Source organism: Stegodyphus dumicola, chromosome 10 (genome assembly GCF_044657685.1).
Source record: "Stegodyphus dumicola isolate Sdum_Otavi_A_Nest chromosome 10, ASM4465768v1".
Classification (NCBI taxonomy): Eukaryota; Metazoa; Arthropoda; class Arachnida; order Araneae; family Eresidae; genus Stegodyphus; species Stegodyphus dumicola.
In genome coordinates, this window is record NC_140777.1 from 64703619 (window position 1) to 64725685 (window position 22067).

The 22067-nt window shown below is 32.4% G+C and overlaps 1 protein-coding gene and 1 long non-coding RNA gene across 20 annotated transcripts in view; one reads left to right on the top strand and one right to left on the bottom strand.

The window, feature by feature from the left end:
* Positions 1-7733, top strand: part of LOC146994992 (uncharacterized) — a 104509-nt gene extending 96776 nt beyond the window's left edge. For 9 of the 10 annotated variants that reach the window (XR_015043439.1, XR_015043437.1, XR_015043436.1 and 6 more), the window contains one exon: positions 7588-7733. This is a non-coding gene — a long non-coding RNA (uncharacterized LOC146994992). Of the gene's footprint in view, positions 1-2186; positions 2231-7587 lie in introns of those variants that run through there. The other variant, XR_015043438.1, reaches the window with a different exon arrangement.
* LOC146994990 (uncharacterized) overlaps positions 1-18954 on the bottom strand; it is a 192803-nt gene extending 173849 nt beyond the window's left edge. Inside the window, exons 1-3 of one of the 10 annotated variants that reach the window (XM_085825026.1) lie at positions 18240-18505; positions 11722-11808; positions 4040-4076 (exon numbers count right to left, since the gene is read on the bottom strand). Coding sequence is in view for 3 of the 10 variants with exons in the window: in XM_085825033.1 (XP_085681159.1) it covers positions 4040-4076; positions 18240-18337 (135 nt within the window). In the remaining 7 variants the exon portion in view is untranslated. Of the gene's footprint in view, positions 1-4039; positions 4077-11721; positions 11809-18239 lie in introns of all 10 variants that reach the window. The other 9 variants (XM_085825022.1, XM_085825033.1, XM_085825028.1 and 6 more) reach the window with 9 other exon arrangements.
* Between the last annotated feature and the right edge of the window lie 3113 nt (positions 18955-22067).

Here is a 22067-nt window from a genome sequence, read left to right on the forward strand (position 1 = left end):
TTATTGTAATACTTAATATTGATTCTTTACTTTGTTCTTCCTATCATTCTACGTTGCATTGTATAACTCAATTTATGTTCAAAAAATAATTTGTTTTGTAAATATAAAAACATGCTATGTAATGTATTTTTTCAATAAAGACGTTGGCAAGGCCAACACATCTCCTAGTCAGAAGACCTCAAAATTCTAACTAGGTCTTTCAAAAATTCTAATTGGCATTATTTGATCTTTGAGCTCTTGCTCCAAAATTGAAAATTTCCTTAGCCTATTGGCTCTGGTGATACTTCTGCTTAAGAAGTGCGGACCAGACAATCCATTTTCATGTTGTATGGGCGTTTACGTGGTTTTCCCCATGTATAACGCATATACGATCCAGTTTTGCTTAGAAAGTCCTCTACAGAGGCATCCTTACCCTTAGGCAGATAGCCGTCGAGTGCTTTGCTATATTTAAATAAACCACAACAAACCATATAAGTAATTTAAAAATCGCTTTATTTTATATATGCTTATAAAATGTATATATATATGTGTGTGTATGCGTAATTAAAAATTTTCTAATTGCTTCAGAACCTAACATTTATATTGATATTATATACATATACATACATTAATGAACATTGTATATTTAAGATTTTTTTCTTTCATATTTTATACCTGGTAGAGACATTAGGTATTTTTTTCCGGAATCAGGCAAAATGAAAATTAACAGAGCCTTTGCCGGGAATCGAACCACGGACCTCTGACAATACCGGCTCAGCGTGCAGAACCACTACACCATGAAGGGATGCTAGGAAGACATGAGAAATACCTTACATACTCCCCTTTTGAAAGGGCGACTGAGGTTTTTAGGGGACCCAATCGCCAAATCCTGGGCGCAGAGAATCCTCATGAAACACCCTTTTAGTTCGGGCGCCACTTTAGAGACATTAGGTATTTTTTTCTGGAAGCAGGCAAGATGAAAAATTAACAACGCCTTTGCTGGGAATCGAACCACGGACCTCTGACAATACCGGCTCAGCATGCAGAACCACTATACCACGAAGGGATGCTAGGAAGGCGGGAGAAATACCTTATAACCTTGTTCTTTATTTTGTTGCATTTATTTATGCCTATATACATACATATAAAAAAAAACATAATAATAGGCTAAAAATTAAAAGCAAAATTTTTAAACCCGTCCTACACTATAGATATGTGTGTATTGGACGGCAGAATTTAGGGAAGTTGAAATTTTTGGAATTTGGGAAAGCACCGAGTGTCAAAATTAAGGGATGAGAAGTATTTATGATTTAGGGAAAGCACTGGGATCCAAAGTTTAGGCATGGTTAAAATTTAGAACTTACAAAAGTGCTTTGCAGCAGAATTTAGGACCTGTAGAGGCGATACCAGGCGGTTTCAAGCGCCAGCCCTAGATAAAGCCTTAAGTATATATGTGGGAGTTTATTTATTCAGGACTCATATTAGTTTGAAGCATGTGCAAGAAATAAACGTAGGTATAGTAAAAAACTAAACTATTACAATTCAGGCTTAATTCAGAACGCTATAGGAGCAAGACAAAATTTAGCGAAACCACTTGGGTTTCGTTGCCAATCTTGTGATACATAGCCAATAACGTATAACACACGCTATTAAGTTAGGCTAAAATTATCATTACTGATTCTAAGGCATTTTAAATTAATGTAGCAGACTGCGCTGCTCCCTGACCTTCTAATTTGACCCAGTTTATTAATTTTCGCAGACTGTTATTATTACAGAAATTTTATAAAAACTAAGCTTGAACTTTCGATTATGTCGAAAAGAGTTTCCAATTCTGGAGTTACAAAAGGGATCTACAAAGCGAAACCATGTTTAGAAGTCCATTAAACAAAATGTGGAATTGCTGCAAAAAATGCATACAGGCATATTCGTCTTAAAATTATGTGAGGAGTATGGCATTGGAAAGTCCACTGTATATGACACAAGAAAAAAGAAAAAGGAACTTTTTGAATTTTTTGTGGGAGCATCTTAAACAACTTGCATTGAACGAAATGTTTAATAAAGTAAACAAATATTAAGCTTTCTTTTGTAAATTTTGATACCCTTTAGATCATAATTGTTCTTTATTTCATAAATTACAATTTCGTAATTTTAATTGTATAATTTCTGCATGCCATCTTACCAGATTTAAATTGATGATCTATTATTAGGGGGACCAAAAAGTAATGTCGTTTCTACGCATGTCGACAACAACATGCTAAGGGCAGAAGTGGACGCAAATCAATGTCAAACAATCGAGGAACTGTCAAACACTCTTAACCAACCTTGGTCGACCAAAAACATTTAAAGCAGAATGGAAAAATAAGCAAAGCAGGTGTTTGAGTCCCCCATAATCTGTCCGAAGAGAACAAAGCCAACCTATCCATCACACGCAATGTATTGCTTCAACGGCACCATACAGAACCATTTTTTGATCGCTTGATTAGTGGAGACTGAAAAATAAGTCCTATATGATAATCCAAAACTCAAAAGGCAGTTTTAATAGGGGTTACAAAGGGTTTACATCCCGAAAAGGCACTTCTGGGTATTTGGTGGAGTATTCGTGGAATTGTTCATTTTGAATTGCTGAAATCTGGAAAAACTGTTAATGTAGACCTTTATTCTGAACAATTGGATCTAGTGAACCAATCTTTAATTGGAAAATATCCGGCGATTGTCAACGGAAAAGGCGTCATTCTGCAACACGACTGTGCAAGACGAACACTGGAAAAACATAATGAATTGGGGTGGGAGGTACTGCCTCACCCACCATATTCGCCCGATATCGCACCCTCGGATTTCCACTTATTCCAATCCCTACAACATTTTCTTAGTAACAAAAAATTTCAAAATTTTGATGATGTCCAAAATGCCATCTTGAGATATTTTACTCAAAAACCAATTGATTTTTATTGATCTGGGATTGAAATCTGCATACTAGATGGCAAAAGGTTGCTGATAACGAGGGTGATTATATTATTGCTTAAAAATAAAAACTTGTTACAAATTTATTTGTTTGAATTTAATGTAAGAAAGCAACATTACTTTACAGCCCCCCACAGGATTTGGAAATATCCCAAATCCGGAATCGGCTAGTGCGGATTTCGAACTTTGTACTGTATTTATTAATACTATATGAAGAGATACTTTTTTAAATTATAAAAAATATTGCTTAAATTTTTAATGCATTTTATTCTCACTTTTTTGAAGTGTTTGTAAGAGTAAATTTTTAATTTTGCAATGTTATTGTCTGTTATTTTACATCAATATTTATAATTAAATTTTATATACAACAAAATTTATTTTGTAGATTTCAAAATTGTGCATCATATACATATTTAATACTTTTAAATATGTCAAACAATACATAAAAAGTATTATAAATTAAACATGCTTATCTTCTACTACAGAAATGTTTAACAGCAACAAAATTTAATTATAAGATTTTTCTTTTCTTTCATGTTTGCAGCAAATGCAAGAAATAAAAATAATTCTGAAGATGTTTTTTTATGTTGAAAGGTATCTAGTGGCATTAACTGCATAAGATACTTTTAAGCAAGTTGTAGCTTATATTTAAAAGAGTCGCTGATATTATCATCCAAGACTCATATTTTCAAACTACAGTAAATTTTTTTATAAACATGAGGTTTAGAATAATCACTTTCCTAAAAATCAAATAATGACACAAACATCAAGTTCTTAGGAGCCTGAATTAATCAGAATCACAGAAATTCAGTGGTTATGTAGAAATTATCCACAGCAGGACAACTCAGAAAGTTCTGGGGACAAGTAAAACATGCACCAAAAATTTTGGAATCATTTGCCATGATCTTTATTAAATAAATTTAAGATGATTTCTGAAAATAAAAATTCAACTTTTTTTAAAATTAAATACTGGAAAGCACTTTCCTGTTTTCTCACATGTGCTTAAAATTCTAATTTAGAATGCAGTTGTCAAGAACTGAATTTATTGCCTATGAAAAAATATTTCATTTTCAGATTAGATATAAAAGAATTTTTTTACCTCAGTAGTACATAGAGACTTCAAACTGCAAAATGTCCTGCAAAAAAGAAATAAAAATGCATTTCAATAGTCAGTACATAACAGAATATGCTATACAATATTTACATATAAGTTGCTTCAAAGGACTAAACTGGGAAGTAAATTTCTTCTGAAATTTAAGATGAATATGAAGAAGGTATACAATAAATAATTATGAAACTAAATTGAAGACCTTTAACTAAGAATTTAAACATGCTGCTAATTAATGTATACAGAATCATAGCCTTTAGTGCAGTAATAAGGAATAGCAAATGTAATAAACAGTAACTCTTTAATCAACACTAAGAAAACTGCTGAAACTGAACATAAAACACTAAGTTAATAATTTCAGAAACAGTTACAAAAAAATAATTGTTTAAAATCTTTACATATAACAACATAACACTGTTGGGCATAATAACAATTCAGCCTTTTAGGGCATAGTACATGCAGCAGAAAAGGTTTGAGATGGCACACAATTTGCTCTCAGTTCAGTTTTATATCCCTTTGGCCAGTGAAGGCAAACTCATTAGTCAACAGAGTCAATTATCAACAGTTCAGCACTGTATTTATTAATACTTGTATTCTCTTTTCAAGTATCTTCTTCCATTCATTCTCTGCATATGTCCAAACCATCTTATACCTTTCTCAACACTACATCTTTTTTCGCTCCACAACACTCCCTAAAATTAACTCAATATTTCAGCTTTTAAGTCTTAGTTAAACTATATATATATGTCGAATAAAACTTGATATTATACTTAATAACGATACTATTTTATTGATAAAAGAGAATTGCAATATATTGAAAAACTTGAATCGCAATAATGACTAACAAAACACTAATGTAAACAATGGCCTTGCATCTTCTTGAAAAGTTTGCATTTTGTATGTTGTTTTTCATTTTAAGCCTTATTACAAGTTTTCATGAATAAGATGACTTCTCTACTTACTCTTGACAAAAAGTTCATGCTTGAAAATTATTGATCGTATGAATATGTAGACTCGAATAAGAAAAACATCAAACGTTAGTTTTTTAAGCTGATTACATGAGTCGGGAATAATATTATTCCACATGTTTTCCTTCTCCAGATTACTTGTGCTGTGAACTAAGCACACATTTATTTTTCTCCAATGTTTCTACATCAGCACTTAAAATGTTCAAATTTCAAGTTTCATAATTTTTTTTTTTTTTTAAATTCAGCAATTGATTTCAGAGTTGCCAATGTGAATATTAAACAGAGAAATGCAATTCCGTTGCACTAGTATTAAGAGGTTTTTTAACAAAGGCTAATGTTGCTTTGCTGATTCAGAATTCCTGAAACCTGCTGAGAAAAACTTCTGTCATAAAACTGTTGTTTTGAAATGGCAAATGTCAATATTAGATCTATTTTCTTGAGAATGTTTCAACAGGCTTGGAAAGTGAACCAAAGTTTCTGTTTCAAAAATCTTGAGCAGAAAGAGATAATTTGCTTTCAAATGAAATAACTTCTTCCAACATCAGAAAAATTGTGTTTCCTCTTCCCTATAGGAGGTTCGAATCCCGCGAACGGGCTGGCTGCATGGGTGTTTTCGTGGTTTTCCCCATGTGTAACGTGTTAAAAACGAGCCAGTTTCCCTTAGAAAGTCCTCCACAAAGGCATCCCTCCTCTTAGGCAGATAGCCCTCGAGGCTTTGCCATAATCACACACACACACACACACCTCTTCCCTATAGTTTTTTGATTAAGCTGATTTAGATGAGATGTAACGTCTACCATAAAATAAAATTTTTGGATCTACTGATCATTCATTAGTTCTGGATTATAAACACTCATTTCAAGGAGTAATGCTTTAACTTCTGTTAATAAGGATGCAAAACATTTCAAAACATTTCCTCTTGATAACCAACGCACTTTATTATTCAGCAGAAGATCTGAGTACTCGCTCTCCATTTCAACTAAAAATTCTTTAAACTGGCGATGATTAAAAGCTGTAGTAATAATGAGGTTAACAATAATATAATTATGAATTCCATAACTTTGCAAATTTCTTCTGGAAATGTCGAGCACAAAGCGCTTCTTGATGAATGATACAATGGTAAGTAAGATCTTGTCACTGATTTTTCCTTTCAAAATAATAACAAAAACGTTTCTTACCCCGGTCATTCTTTTCGCCCTGTTTGTTGCAACTGAGACAAGTTTATCGAGATTTGGTGATCTACCAGGAGACCAGAAGAAAAAGCAGAGTTGGCAGCTGTGGTTTATAAATATAAAAAACTATTTTTATTCGAATCCTGGTATATACCAACATTTTCTGTACTTTTTTTGGTTTAATTTATAAAGTAAGTTCAAAAGCAATCTAAATAAATATATATATGCATTTTTCAAGTACTGAAAAGGAAGGGCATGATGGGAATGATCTTCTAGCAATGGTGAAAGGGGTGGAATAGGGCAAAATAGGTTGAGAACCACAATGTTAGATCTTTTAAGTATTAGTTAAAAAAAAAATAAGTTTGAACCTTTACACGGCATTTAATTATTATTAAATGAAATTTGTTTACATCTAATTAGAATTTCGGAACACTTCCGCAAAGAACCCGGCAAATGTAAACATCGCCAACTTTGGCGATAATAGTTCAAACCTGGTAATCCGGCAGATTCAACCTATTCGCTTGTAAGAAGGTTGCAACCATTCCTCTAACGTTCATTTTGTTGAATTATCACCGTCATTGTTCGCATTTGCCAATTTAAATTATTCTTCACTTATTTATTATTATTTTTTTGTATTTTCACGTTATTATTTATGAACTTTTAACAAATAGATAGAAATATTTTCATATAATAAAGGAAGTTTTCGGTGACAGATGCTAGTTTGTGGAAGAAAATATGGCGGGAGAGGGGTTAATGATAATTGGTAACATGGCTGTTAACGTAGCGTTAAGCACACAGAATCATGAGGTTTCCAACCGATAAAATATTTTGACTTCATCACCTGCCAAAATATGCATTTTAAATAATTAATTAAGAAGGGTTTGTGTGTACTTTAAATGTGTGTGTACTTTATGCATTTTAAATAATTAATTTGTTTTTATTATTGGTATGGTCATCTAAAATTATGAGAAAAACAATATTTATGGCTTAAAACTTTAACCAGATAATATATTGTTAATGCTTTTCCAACAATAACATTTGAGAAGATTTCAGGTGTGACACACAAAGGGATGATTAAACTGAAATAAAAAGTATTATTGATTCTCTAAAATGACAGAATAGTTTTATGGATACTCAAAGTCATCAAAATTAGCAAACCACTACTTGTGTAATGAATCCAAGTGCAAATGACTCTTCAAAAGTTTTATTAACAATGCTACTGAATAGAATTTCAATACTGAAAATTATTGGCACTGTCAAATATACTATGAAAGACAGGCAGTTGTTTCAACATAAAATGCTTTAAACTGTTTACAAGTAAATTGATAAAAATAACATTGAAAAACTGTTTATGTAAAATGGATGTATTAAAAGTCATGCATTCATTAATTTATTACAGGCACATGGCTCTTATTGAACTAAGACTGTCACTGAATGATTGTTTGGAATCGACATTTCTTGCTGTCTGAAACCTACTTCACCTATGATGTAAATATGCAGTTGTGGTTCTCACTGACATAAAGTTTAGCCACTCCTGATCGATTATATATGTCTACTGTATTTATACCTATTATACTAATTATCAGATACAATTTTGAGAATATCAACAAGCAAAACACTTAAAAATTTAAAAAAGACACTTGTAGTAGAAATATTAATATTCTATATGAATTATGGAAAGTACATGTAATGAATAATACCATGACCAAACACTTAAAAAAAAGAATAGATTAAGTATTTCCTACCTCGATACTTGAGAAAGCAATCCTGTTACACAACACATAGTTAACTTTTGATTACATGATATTACATATTACATATTTAGTCCTACGAGTGGTTAAGAAGGCTGAATAGTGGTAGTTCAATCTCGGCTCAAATCCTGAAAAACGAGCTGGTTGTGCAGTTTATTTTTTTCGTATGTGTTTTGTGAATTTTGTGACATTTTCGTGGTTTTCCATGAGCCTATTTACCCTAGAAAATATTCACAAAAGCATGCCTTTTTCAGCTAGCTCTCACATGCTTTGTATATTGAATTAAGTACACACAAACCCTTCTTAATTTTAAAATGATAAAGTTATTAAGTTCACATTACATGCAACGAAGCTTTTTACAAGCCAGGATACTTTCTTTAACAATTACAGTGCTAATTAGTGCTGTACTTCTCAGTTATATGTGAAATAACATCTCAGTGTCACTGCTTGTGACACATTTGTTTCACTTAAGTCTTCTTATGCAGTCATAAGCATGAAATAAACAAAACAATAACATTTGAGAAGATTTCAGGTGTGACACACAAAGAGATGATTAAACTGAAACAAAAAGTATTATTGATTCTCTAAAATGACAGAATAGTTTTATGGATACTCAAAAACTCATGGTTATGCATGAAAAACCTAATCCATACATCCTTGGTGACTGATATTAACATAGTTTTTATGCTGCATTTGTGAACTACGCGGTTAAATTGAGTGAAATTGTGACTAAATTTCAGAAGACTTATAAAATTATGGTGTGAAAATTTAAATGTGAAATTAAAATCAAGGATACATTGGACAGAACAATCAAAAAAGAAATGTTGTCCATAAATATATTAATAATAATTAATGATAAAATGGACATTTAAAATATTCATATAATAAATATATACAATTAGTGTAATTAAAATAAATATATGCATTTAAAAATGATCTAACTTGGACCATATTTGCAATTTTTGTAATGTTATTAAATATGGACTTTAAATAAAATTTTTAGCAGCATACATCATTTGGGTTTGTTTAAATTATGGAAAAGCATGGGAGAGATATCTGCCTAAAAGAAAAGATGCCTTCAAGGAGGTCTTTCTGAAGGACACTGGTTTGAATCCACGTTACATATTGGGAATACCATGAAAACAATCATACAACTTGCCCATTAGCTTGGCTAACTAAACTACCAGAGTTCAGTCACTTTACTGTTTAGCTGCTGATGAGCTGTATATCAGTTGCAAAGCAGTGCACAAAAAATGATATATTCCTTGGTTCTCGTTATGAGTTACACAGGGTTCATAGCCACATTTTAGTTAAAAAAATAAGCACTTTTCAAGCACATTTTAAGAAAAAAAATAAGCACCTGTCTAATGACATTATACACAACTGCATAACCTTAATTAGACTTGTAATTTAAAATATGAGAAATGCAGTATTTATTAAGAGAGAATAAGCATTACCTCAACCATGGAAAATAATTACTTTTTTTTCCCTTTAAATTTTAAATAACAGTTCAATTTACAGAACTAGTTTACAATGAGAGAAAAGAAAAAAAACTATGCAGAACTAAACTATATTACAAGATTTAATGATGAAATTTCAGTTCAAAATAGAGAAAATAAATAATAATAAGGCATATTTATTGTATTTGCTTGGAACCTAATAATAAATACAATTTATTTTTCCACTCATATTAATATTTAAATAATTTAAATCTAAATTCTGAATATTTTCTAAATTTTCATTGTATATCAGTTTTCTCTTAACAGATATTGCAAGCAAAGTAATTTAAGTAAAAAAGAGGAACATTTCTGAAATCAGAAGACAGAAATTTGCTTCATGCAGTCATCCTTTAACAGTAAAAGCTTAACTAAGCCGCATACTTGGAAACTGGCGAATATTCGGACAGTTGAGCGTAACTTGAAAAAGAGGAGCGGAGGGGGGGGGGTTGACTGTAGCCACTTTTTAGATTTTTCCGCTAAATAAATGCTTTTGACATTTTGATATGTGAATCATATAAAAATAAACCAATGGAACTGAAAAATATTCTGCTTAGCAAGCACAGTAAAACTCTTTTAAGTGTTCATAAACAAATCTCAAACAGAACATCAAAATTAATTAATTAATTATCTCTGCGAAATATCGCAAACGTTATTGCACAATACGTGTGCCATAATTCTTCCCTACGTGATATTACGCAATCGGAATCAAGAACTGCTGAAATTGGGAGAATAAAGAACTAAATATGAGTAACTGGGGTGTTTTTCATTCTAATTTTCAACAGACGGCGTTAAATTTCCGCAATAGAATCATTCTTCGCTTGGGTTGGTAGACCACAGAACTTTTAGTCCTATTCAATCCAGATTGGAAAGTGACAAAAAAAAAAAAAAAGTCCGTTGCTTGTTTTGCAGCGAACTTGTAACAGTTTCAATATTTGAGATTTTGCGGAGAAAGGGGAGAACCTCCCAATCTTCGCACTATATAATGTATTGGCCAAAAAAAATTAAATTATTTTGACTATTCGATTACTTTCCCTTTATTTAAGCCATTCCGAGTATTATTCCTAAAACGCTGTGTTAAAATACAACCATTTTTGGAAGTTTACTATACTTCAGCAGTTACTGCAACTGTTATTATAAACATTCATACATATACTCATAATATAAGCATAATGATCATAATAAACACAAATATGAACTGACCAAGCGGAACGAGAATGCAAATTATTAAGATCTGGATAGAAATTTAAACGTGTATAGTATTTGGGTGAGAGGAAAAGAATGCCGAATGTACCGAAATTTTCTACTGCTTTCGCAATTCTTTGACCAATATAACGACGGGCACCTGTCTGTACTCTTTGTGCGCACCAAAGGTTATGTTAATGCAGAGAAAGGGGGAAAAGCTATTTCCGGGAGTATGATTCACCACCTGACATTCAATATTAAGAAAAGTTGTTTATTTAGTTTCGGCTTTGGTAGGGGGAAAATAGCGCTTTCATTAAAAAAAAAGCACTAAAAGCAAAAAATAAGCACTAAAAACAAAAAAATAAGGGCTTTAAAGAAAAAGTAAGCACCTATAAGGGCCTTTATATTTTATTTTCAAATATAAGGACCTATAAGCACTTATAAGGACCGCTATGAACCCTGGTTACATGCAAAAAAGCAAGTCTTAATAAAAATCGATATGCCAAATGTAAAGTTAATATGTTGGTTTTTTCGTGCAATACATGAACATATACATAAAATTTAAAAAAATAAGTCAGAGCAGAATATAATTTATTACTAAAAAAACTTTTATGTAATCAGTTGCAATTAAGTTTCTATTTAAATGAGAATATCTATTCATTTCATTTATGCGATCATAATGGATTTTCAATCGTAGTTTTGGAAGTACTTTAAAATTATGCAATGAAGATATTAATCGTAAATTCACAATTTCTTTAGAAACTGCACTGTTAAAAACATAAATATTTTGGAATTTTATAATACTGAAAGATATTCAAAGACAGATCTCAATTTTCCCAAGAAATTGCCAAGAAAAAGGGTCATTATTACAAAGCTCAATATTACATGATTTTTCTACTTCCATTAAGCTTTACATATTGTTTTCTGTGCTAACTTGAATTAAATACAAATTTATTTTCGTGCATCGTGTTTAACCAGTTAATTTTGAATTTTCACTTTCATATGCTTAATATATTGTTTTCTCTGCTAACGTGAATTTATGTTACTTATTCTTTAATTACTTTGATTATATTCTTTAAATATCATGTTTACGCGGCTTACTTCCATGTGTTTTAATATCTCATAACCAACGCCCATCAACCATAGGTGAACTTGGCGAGTAAAACAGCAACGGCGCCAACGGGTTCTCTGTGGATGAAAATTCAGAATTTCTAAATCAATCAAACACATTCATGAAAACAAGCAATTTCAAAAGTCATTATAATAACAGTAGTCAAGAAAGCATAAAGTTACCAGCAAGAAATCTCTAACAAAGTTAAAGATCATCCATATAATCCAATTGCTATATTAATCAAAATAAATAAGAAATTCAGTACAAAGTCTGAAATCCAGACGTCCATTATCCGAAATGATCTAAAATCCGGACCTCAAAACCACCAACAACATTTTTCTCCTAGGTTTTACGCATGCACATTTGATTCCACCCCCCTCCGAGCATAATAAAACATCTGGAGTGTGCCAATTCTTAATTTCACTTCACACTAAATGAAATACATTGTTATTGAAGAAACAAACCTTTTAGCATAAATGTGTACGATCAGGATCAGTAACTTGGTTTCATTCCTGCGTATCCGCTTTATGGTACACATCTCAAACTGAAACATTCCACATAGATACATCATTGATCTGACGCCAACCTTGGGAATCATTATTTATTATACTTTCCTTTCATCACCGCATGTTTATCAAAACATGACAACTTCAATAATGACTCATGTAGCGATGCCTAAACAATTTTTGGTACTTTTCCGTTTTGCCGGCGCAAGCGATAAAGTCGCCAATAATGGTACAATCGATGCCAAAAGGAATATTCTCGCTGGTAACCTTTTACGCCTCATTTTCAAAACAAGTCGCAGCTTTTTCTTATCAGATTGATTGGTTTTTTCAATACTGGCATATAATTACATAGAATTTTTATCAGATAGTTCAGTTTTATGTCTAAGGCCATTTTCAGTAGTTAAGTCAATTAGGATGCAATCACAGCTCTTACCCGAAGCCGAAAATATAGAAAAGGTAAAGTCAAGGGTTAAATTCATCAATTCTAATAAGGATACATTAGCGAAGTAAAGCACTGCAGTTTTACATAATTTCTAAGTAAGCTATTCGTACGAATTGAAATATTTCTTGCCTTTAAACTTGTGTTCCAAATTAAGATTTAACTTGAAATTAATGTAGATAATTACTGAGAGCATTAGATTTTTGTAGAGTAGTTTACGTGAGATGAGATAGCTTGGGGTCACGTGATATAAACCGGCGAATTAGGATTTTGAACCATGAAAGCATAGTAAATTCTTAAATTAATGTCTTTTTACAAATTTATTGTCTTTATTTATCGGCTTTTTATAAAGTTTTAAGCGATATTAAAATGTTTATGCCTTCAAAAAATGAATTCTTAGAACTAAGATTTTTTTAATATTTTTTATGTGTATACTGTCTGTTGTCGCCAATAAAGTCTGCTTGGCGAGATTTGCGCCGGCGAAACGGAAAAGTACCCAATTTTTCTTGTTAGTAATTGAATAATAAAGGTGTATGGTAACCTTATATGTTGACATTACGCTTGGCGATGATTACAGATTTAAGTTAAATGTGCTAAAAAAATGTTTACGAGGAAACATTTACCAAACATTTCTTTCCATGTGATAAAAATAGATTTTGTTGATGATACTCATAGACTCAAAGATTAAATTTATGGCTATTTGAATTAAGAATAATTGATTTGTTATTCACATAAACCCAGAACCAGCACCAGGGCTCGTATGGCTGCAGAGACTCGGAGAATTTAGGACCCACAGAGACTGCATCAGGCGGTAAGATATCTAGCGCCGGCCTTCAATAAGGCTGAAATATATGTGGGAATTTATTTATTCAGAACTCTAATAAGCCTTAAGCACGTGAAAGAAATAGACATAAGTATGATAAATAACAAAACTAATATAATTCAGGCATAATTGTCTCAGTGCGTGATAGAAGCAAGATAAAATTTAACAGAACAACTTGTCGTTAGTCGCCAAGCTCATGATGCATAGCCAAATATGTACAGTGAAGGATAGCTAAATTTGATGATGATAGCCACTAATTTTAAAGGTTTTCGGATATAGCAAAACAAAGGCGAAATTTTCCAATTAACGGATTTTGTAAAGAAATGTGGACAAGCTGTAATAAATGAGGATGATATAAAAGAAGTTTTCATTGTGATGACAATCCTTCTCAATCATCAATCAATTAATGAATGGCGAAATCTGTAGTATAGTTCTAGATCCAGAAAATACGCTACTGATAGTGAAGAAAGTGACAGAGAAGTTACTGACAACGAGAAAATTTTGATTGACAAATTAATCGGAATTCTCGAAACTGCAGTTACAGGACTTCAACAATGTAACTAAGCAAAGGATTATGCCTGTCTACAGAATTAAAGAGAATGTATTAGCGCAACAAACGGAGCAACTTAAACAACTTGCATTGGGAGAAATGTTTAATAAGGCAAACAAATCAATATTAAGCTTCTTTTTTTTTTTTTTTTTTTTTGTAAATTTTGATACCCTTTAGGTCATAAATACTTCATTATTTCACAAACTTTATCCATGTACACGTCGATCTATTTTCACTTAAAAAAAAAAAATCCCCGAATTTCACAAAAATGGCATTGTGCACTCTTTTAACTTTATCCATGTACACGTCGACCTATTTTCACTTAAAAAAAATCCCAGAATTGCACAAACTTGCATTGCACACTCCCTTTACTTTGTCCATGTACACATTGATATATTTACACTTAAAAAGTCAAAGGAGCACCAAATTCTACAATATAGGGGAAAAAAATGCAAAATCTCAATAAAATACATTTTAAACCAAAAAATAAAATAACATAGAAAAGAAAAAACATGTTATATATTTAAGCACTACCAAAAGCAAATATTCACTTACCATGATTTTCGAGTTCGCTTCGTACACCCCGAGCCATGTAAAAATCAAAATATCAATCATACTCAAATGACTTTTTCAAACCAGGTACTCTTTCTGATCGAACACTTCACATAGTGACCATCTGAACTTTTCTTCCTACAAACCCATTCAAATCCATCTAAACGATTTTTACGTTCGACTAGACGCATATCCTTCCTACATACAGAACACTTATAATGGCTACTAAGTAAACCTACATTTACACACCAGTCAATTAAAGCTCTTTTCCCCTTTTGCTCCAAATTGTACAGAAACTTCAAATTAATCTTACTACATTCGGCCATTCTACTGTCTAAAGAATCAAACCAACACACACCACAAAAACGCTTACAAAACATCCCATGATTCAAAATTTCCCAGAATCATGCACCCGATTATGTCACAATAGGGTTTCCATAACATTCAACTACTCAGGCTACCATAAATGAAACAACAACTTGGTGATAAATCAAACAACAACTTCACCATAATACAAGGGGTACCTTAAAGTCTACTCTACCCCAATTTTTTTACTTGCTATTTTCAAGTTGGCAATTTTGAGAAACGTGCGGAGCAGTGGGTGATTCTGCACTCTCCCAGTTTGTCGCCAAGGGCTCTTATAGGATTTTACCCAAATTTTAATTAACATAATCTAATATTTTAAAGTTGCAATTGCATAACATTATGGGAAGAAACGTATTCATGGAAAGGTTGTTTCACATTACGGAAAGCTTCTACCAATCTACAACTTTTATTTATTTTTAATTAAAACAAATTTTAAGACTATTTAACAGGAAGAAAGAAATAAAATAGAATGGAAATATCCCCATTATAAATAATCAATAAAGATCCTGAATTATTAAAAAAAAGTGTGGAAATTTTTCTCTTCCTAAATATTTAACATTACTGGATAAATAGTAGCATTTAGGCTGATTAGCATATTTCAGCTAAATATCCACTGTATCCTTAATTCTTACTCATCTATTACAATATAAATATACCTAAGTTTGAAAAATAATATTAGGTACTTTTCCGTTTTGCCGGCACAAACGATAAAGTCGCCAATAATGGTACAACTGATGCCAAACGGAATATCTTCGCTGGCAAACTTTTACCCTTCATTTTCAAAACAAGTCGCAGCCATTTCTTATCAGATTGATTGTTTCTTTCAATACTGACATACAATTACATAGAATTTTTACAAGATAGTTAAATTTTTTGCCCTAAGACCATTCGCGGTAATTAATTACGATGCAATCACACCACTCACCTGAACGCAAAGATATAGAAAAGGAAAATCAAGGGTTAAATTCATCAAATCTAATGAGAATGCACTAGCGAAGTAAAGCACTGCGGTTTTACATAATTTCTGAGTAAGCTATTCGTACGAATTAAAATAATTCTTGCATTTGAACTTGTATTCCATAAGATTTAACTTGAAATTAATGTAGATAATTACTGAGAGAATTATATTTTTGTAGCGTAGTTTACATGAGATAAGATCACTTGGGGTCACGTGATATGAACCGGCGAATCAGGATGAAAGCAAAGTAAATTCTTAAATTAATGTCTTTTTACAAATTTATTGTCTTTATTTATTGGTTTTTTACAAAATTTTAAACCATACTAAAATGCTTATGCCTTCAAAATAAAAAATTCTTAAAACTAACATTGGTTAAATTTTTTATGTGTATACTGTATGTTGCTGTCAATAAAGTCTGCTTGGCGAGATTTGCGCCGGCAAAACGGAAAAGTACCCAATATTATAATTAAATTGTCTTGGACTAAATATCTCACAAGATTAGTAAAGTTCTGCTTCAAGTAAGAGAAAAGCAGTTATGTAATTAATTGATAATACTGTATTATATTCTACAAGACATCTTTGTGTGTTTTCCAAGAGGTTTCACCTTTCAAATTCTGCCCTGCTTCAGAAAATATGTTATAGTGTCAAAAGCTGTTAAATACATGATTTTAGAAATTTTCAGAAAGATCATTTCAAAAATTTGGTTAATCTTTGGAACATGGTAACAGGTAGTTTGGTGACATTTTGGTAAGGTGATAAAGGTTACTAGCTAGGATTTTAGCAATAATCTGAGAAGTACACAGTTCGAATCACAGATTATTTTGTCTCAGAGAAATGAGAGATCATGAGACATGTCATGTGACATTTTCCGGAAAATTCCAAACAGGATTTTAGCTAATAAGCACTTAGAAACAATTTCGCTGCTAAAGTGCAGAATCGCCCACTTATTTGTTTGGTGCTTTTTACAAGAGTAAGAAGAATTGGATTTTTGTAATTTTTTTTTTTTTTAATTTTTATTTTTTAAGTGAAAATAGGTCAATGTGTACATGGATAAAGTCATTTTTGTGTGCGCAATACCAAAGTGTGCACAATGCCATTTTTGTGCAATTCTGGGATTTTTTTTAAGTTATAATAGGTTGATGTGTACATAGATATCGTGTATATGCAATTCTTAAAAACGCAGCAAGCAGTGGGCGATTCTACACTTCCTCCCAATTTCGCACCTAATCTTCGTCATGATTAAGCACTTTTGTTCCATAAAAGTTCTAGCATAAGCGTAATTCGGCTAGCAGATTGTTGGAAAAAATTTTGAGTAAAAAAAAAAAAGTAAAATAAAACATGGCTTTACTTCGTGAAAACAAAATGGCATCCAAAAAAAAAAAAAAACTAGCAGGTTGCTGTAGCAGGGATGGTCGCCAAAGTTTCGCCAAGTTACCATAATCCGAAGATTCACCAAAAATTTTACTAAAAAATTCCCTTTTTCTACTTGCAAACTAATAACAAATTTAAGAGTTTCTAGTTTATTTACAGTGTGAGCTCCATCTAAGGTATTTTGTGCGTTATGGCATTTTGTCCCATTTTTAACGAGCATTTTAAGCTAAACATACGGTTCTGAAGAATAATGGTCAACTTAATATAACATGTGACATGACGAAAATATAGTCAGCCTATTTTTGAACTTATACTTAACATCTGGATTTATTGTAAAATGAAGACTAAGAAAACGCATAATTCAAGGAAACTAACATTTTATACTTTTAGTTTTGCACATTTAAATATTCTGGCACTTTTTTAGGAAACTACACATATTCGATTACATTTGGATATCAAACATTTTACTTTAATTGTATATTGAATTCCTACATACAAACAGATCACGAATATAAATATTTTCGCTCTAGTGTAGAACTGAGTGCCCCTTCGCTTCACGACAACTTTTTTAAATTTTGGCGATGAAACCTTACTTCTGGTTACCATGATAGTTTTAACTCTGTTTTAGCTTCCTGATTTTATTTAAATGAAAATAGATTGATGTGTACATGGGCAAATTTAAGGCAGTGCGCAATGCCTAGTTTGTGCAATTCTAGGATTTTTTTTTAAGTGAAAACAGATCAATGTGTTCATGGACACAGAGTCTGTACAATTCTTTGACTTCTTATTTTTGTTTTGTGTAGCGACCATCAAGAAATTGTACCTTCCTGGTGCCGATCTTGGCATCAAAAAAAGAATCGAGAAAAAACAAGGGGCACCCAATTGTAAACTTTTACCAATATTTTGTGTATTTGAAAAAATATATATATAAGTGAATACATACACAGCAAGCCTTTTGAAGCGTTCTTCTTCATCACCCGCATCAATATCCATTGAAGTCTCGGAACTTTTAAAAAGAAAAGCACACGGTAAATAACACATTTGTTCATTGGCGCAAACACAACCAGCGAATCAGCTTTACGTTTCAACGTTGCCAAATCGCGCAATTTTCGACAAAACTATGCTGCCAAAATTCATGTGCTTGCGTTTTTGGGAAATTTTCGCTGCTCTTTTTTCTTAAACGCACATATGTTAAAATAACTTTTCTATTAAAATTAATTTATAATAAAAAGGTTTTGCCCCCCAGATGGTATAGTGTTTAGGAGCTACTCTAATTTTTCATTATTTAATTTCTTCAAATATAATGCAAGACTCTAACATTTGGTGGCAACAGTTTGAAAAGTAAAACGAACATTTATAATAGTGATTCAACGGGGAGATCAGAGATCATTATTCGTTAAGTAGTGTTCGACCCGAGGGCCTTTACCACTACATGTTTATCAATCCCCTAAGGACCTGTAAAAGTTCGTTAAATTCCATAAACTGGAAAAGTCGTATGCATTTGTAATAAAAGTGCAAAGTCTTCAGTTGCGAAGAAGTTGATCAGGGGTGACGCTGTAGCCTTGGCTACTAATGTTTAAAATTAATTTATGACTAGTAACAGCATGAATTATAAACAAATAGCTAAGTTATTGCATTTTATTTTCCAGCTATCGAAATGCGACGCTACGAGCAACGTTTTGAAACCAAAACCTAGCAATCATGAATCAGAACTAGAACTAGTTGCCATTCAGCATAAAGAAATTTAAATATAAATATGAATATTAACAAAATATTAAAGTTAATTTTATAAAATAATTAAACACATGAACAAATATATGAAATAAAAAATAATTATTTCTCATGCAATAACTGGGCCACTACACTACTCCCCCACCAGTAACTAAGTTACGTTACGAAGATGGAGAAATAGGTAGTAACTAGTATTGCAGTGTTAACCACTATCAAAATAATTTAGTCAGTCCTTGAATCTAACAGGTAAACGTATAGTTCTGCCTGTGCGAGAAGGTTTTTGATTCACATCCGAATTTGAGTCCGGTCTCTGCAAATTACTGTAGTCAGGTTGTATCAACTGAGAATTTTCCTCAGCTAAAATATATGCTGGTTTCAGGCGATCCAGGGATACATTAACATGTTTTCCTTTTGTGCTAATAGTAAAATATTTGTCCTTGCGATCAATAACAGGAAATGGTCCTTCATAAGGAGGTTCCAAAGGTTTTTTTATCCGATCTATTCGCTGAAACACATGAGAACAAGTTTTTAAGTCTTTATGGACAAATATCTGTTCAGATGAATTTTTACGAATTAGTCTCGGTCCAACAACTTCCATCTGTTTCTGGAGTTTATTAGCAAAAGTCTCCGATGCTGTCTGGATACTTGGTTCGCTGAAAAACTCGCCAGGAAGTCTGAGACTCTGGCCATAAACTACTTGCGCAATAGAATGATTGGTATCTTCTTGAATAGTACTGTTGAATAGTTTACAAACCCAAAAGTACTGTTGGTAACGTGTCCGTCCAAGATATGTTGTTGTGGGCTTTTAATGCTGTTTTCAATGTTCGATGAAGGCGCTCAACATTGCCATTACACGAGGGGTGGTAGGCAGTAGTGTGTTGTAAATTGATGCCACAGATTTTGGACAAAGCTCGTAATGTATCACTTTTAAATTGGGATCCACGATCACTAATGAGTTTACTTGGCGTTCCGAAACGCGCAATCCAGTTGCTATAAAAGGTTCTTGCGACATTCTCAGCAGAAATATTTTCTAAAGGAATTGCTTCCATCCAATTCGAAAATCTATCTATGCAAGTAAGACAATAAATATTCCCTTTAGATGGTGGAAGTGGTCCTATGAGATCGATATGGATGACAGAAAATCTTCCTGGTGATACTTCAAACTCACCTAATTTTGTTTTGGTGTGCCGATTGATTTTAGCTTTTTGGCAATGAATGCAGGTTCTTGTCCACAACTGTACATCCTTTTTTATGTTAGGCCAAATGAATTTTGATGTCATTAATTTCATAGTCGATTTTATTCCTGGATGTGATAAACCATGAATTCTTTGAAAGACGTGTTTTCTGAAAGCCTGAGGAATATACGGCCGAACATGTTTAGTTGATGTATCACACCACAAATATTTCCCCGATGGTAGAGAACATTGCTTGAAATTCAAGGAAGTAGTGGTTTGCAAACTCTTCAGTTCTTCATCTTGAGTTTGTTCATCAGCTATTTTATCATAATCTATCGATGAAATTTCATTAACTCTAGATAACGTATCCGCCACAATATTATTCTCACTTTTTAAATATTTGATATCAGTCGAAACCTGGGAGATGTATTGAAGTTGGCGAGCATGTCTAGGTGTTGCTTTGTCAAGTTTTTGACGAAAGGCGAATATTAAGGGCTTGTGATCTGTATAAATTGTAAATACTCTTCCTTCTAGATAATGCTTAAAGTGTCTAACTGAAAGATATATGCTTAATAGTTCTCTATCATAGGTGCTATATTTTTGCTGAGTATCACTTAATTTTTTAGAAAAAAATGCTATTGGCTTCCACGAGGAGTTTTCATATTGTTGCAACACTGAGCCAATCGCCGTATCTGAAGCATCTGTAAATAACGCCAGAGGTAATTCAGAATTGGGAAAAGACAACAGTGCCGTGTTCACCAGGTCATTCTTGCACGTTTCAAACTGTTTTTCAGCTTCTTCAGTCCATTCGATTTTACGTTTGTCCCTCTTTTTAGCTCCCTTGAGATACGCATGTAACAATGCTTGATTCTTCGCTGCATCCTTTATATAACGACGATAAAAGTTAAGTATTCCAAGAAAGGTTCTAAGTTCATGAATTGTTTCTGGTCGTTTGTAGTTAGTAATAGCTTGAACTCTTTCTGGCAAAGGACGGGAACCCTTAGGTGTAATTAGGTAGCCTAGAAACTCGATTTGGGGAACAGCAAAGACAGATTTTGAAACATTAATTCTTAACCCAAATGTATGTAATCTTTCGAAAACTAATTTAAGGTGATTTTCGTGTTCTTCATGGGTACTGGATGCAATGAGTATATCGTCTAAATAGGGAAAAACGAATTCTAATCCTCTAAAGACTTCGTGAATAAATCTTTGGAACGTTGCAGGAGCATTTTTTAAACCGAAACTCATTACATTAAATTCGTATAAACCGAAAGGAGTGATGATAGCCGTTTTACATTTGTCTTCTTCTGCAATGGGAATTTGAAAATAAGCTTTGAATAAATCAATTTTAGAAAAAATATTTGTACCTCTTAAAATATGATGAAAATCTTCAATGCGAGGAATTGGGTATCGATCAGGTATCGTCTGCGCATTCAATCGTCGGTAGTCTCCGCAAGGACGATATGAACCATCCTTTTTCGTAACAAGGTGCAAGGGGCTTGACCACTGGGAGTTTGATGGACGAATTATTCCATTGTCAAGCATAAATTTAAATTCCTCTTTAGCTATAGCTAAGCGTTTTGGATCGAGCTGTCGTGCCTTTGAATAAACGGGTTGACCAACAGTCGAAATAAAATGTGTAACACCATGTTTAATTTGTGTAGGAAAAAGGTTAGGTTTAGAAATTTCGGGATATTTCGACAGTAAATCGAAAATTTTTATGGATTTATTTAATGTGGTTACTGAGTAATCACTGGAAATAGCAGCGACATCACACTGGACACAAAGCTGTGTTACGCCATCAATTAATTTTTTCTTATTTATATCGACAAGCAATTTATATTTGTGAAGAAAGTCAGCTCCTA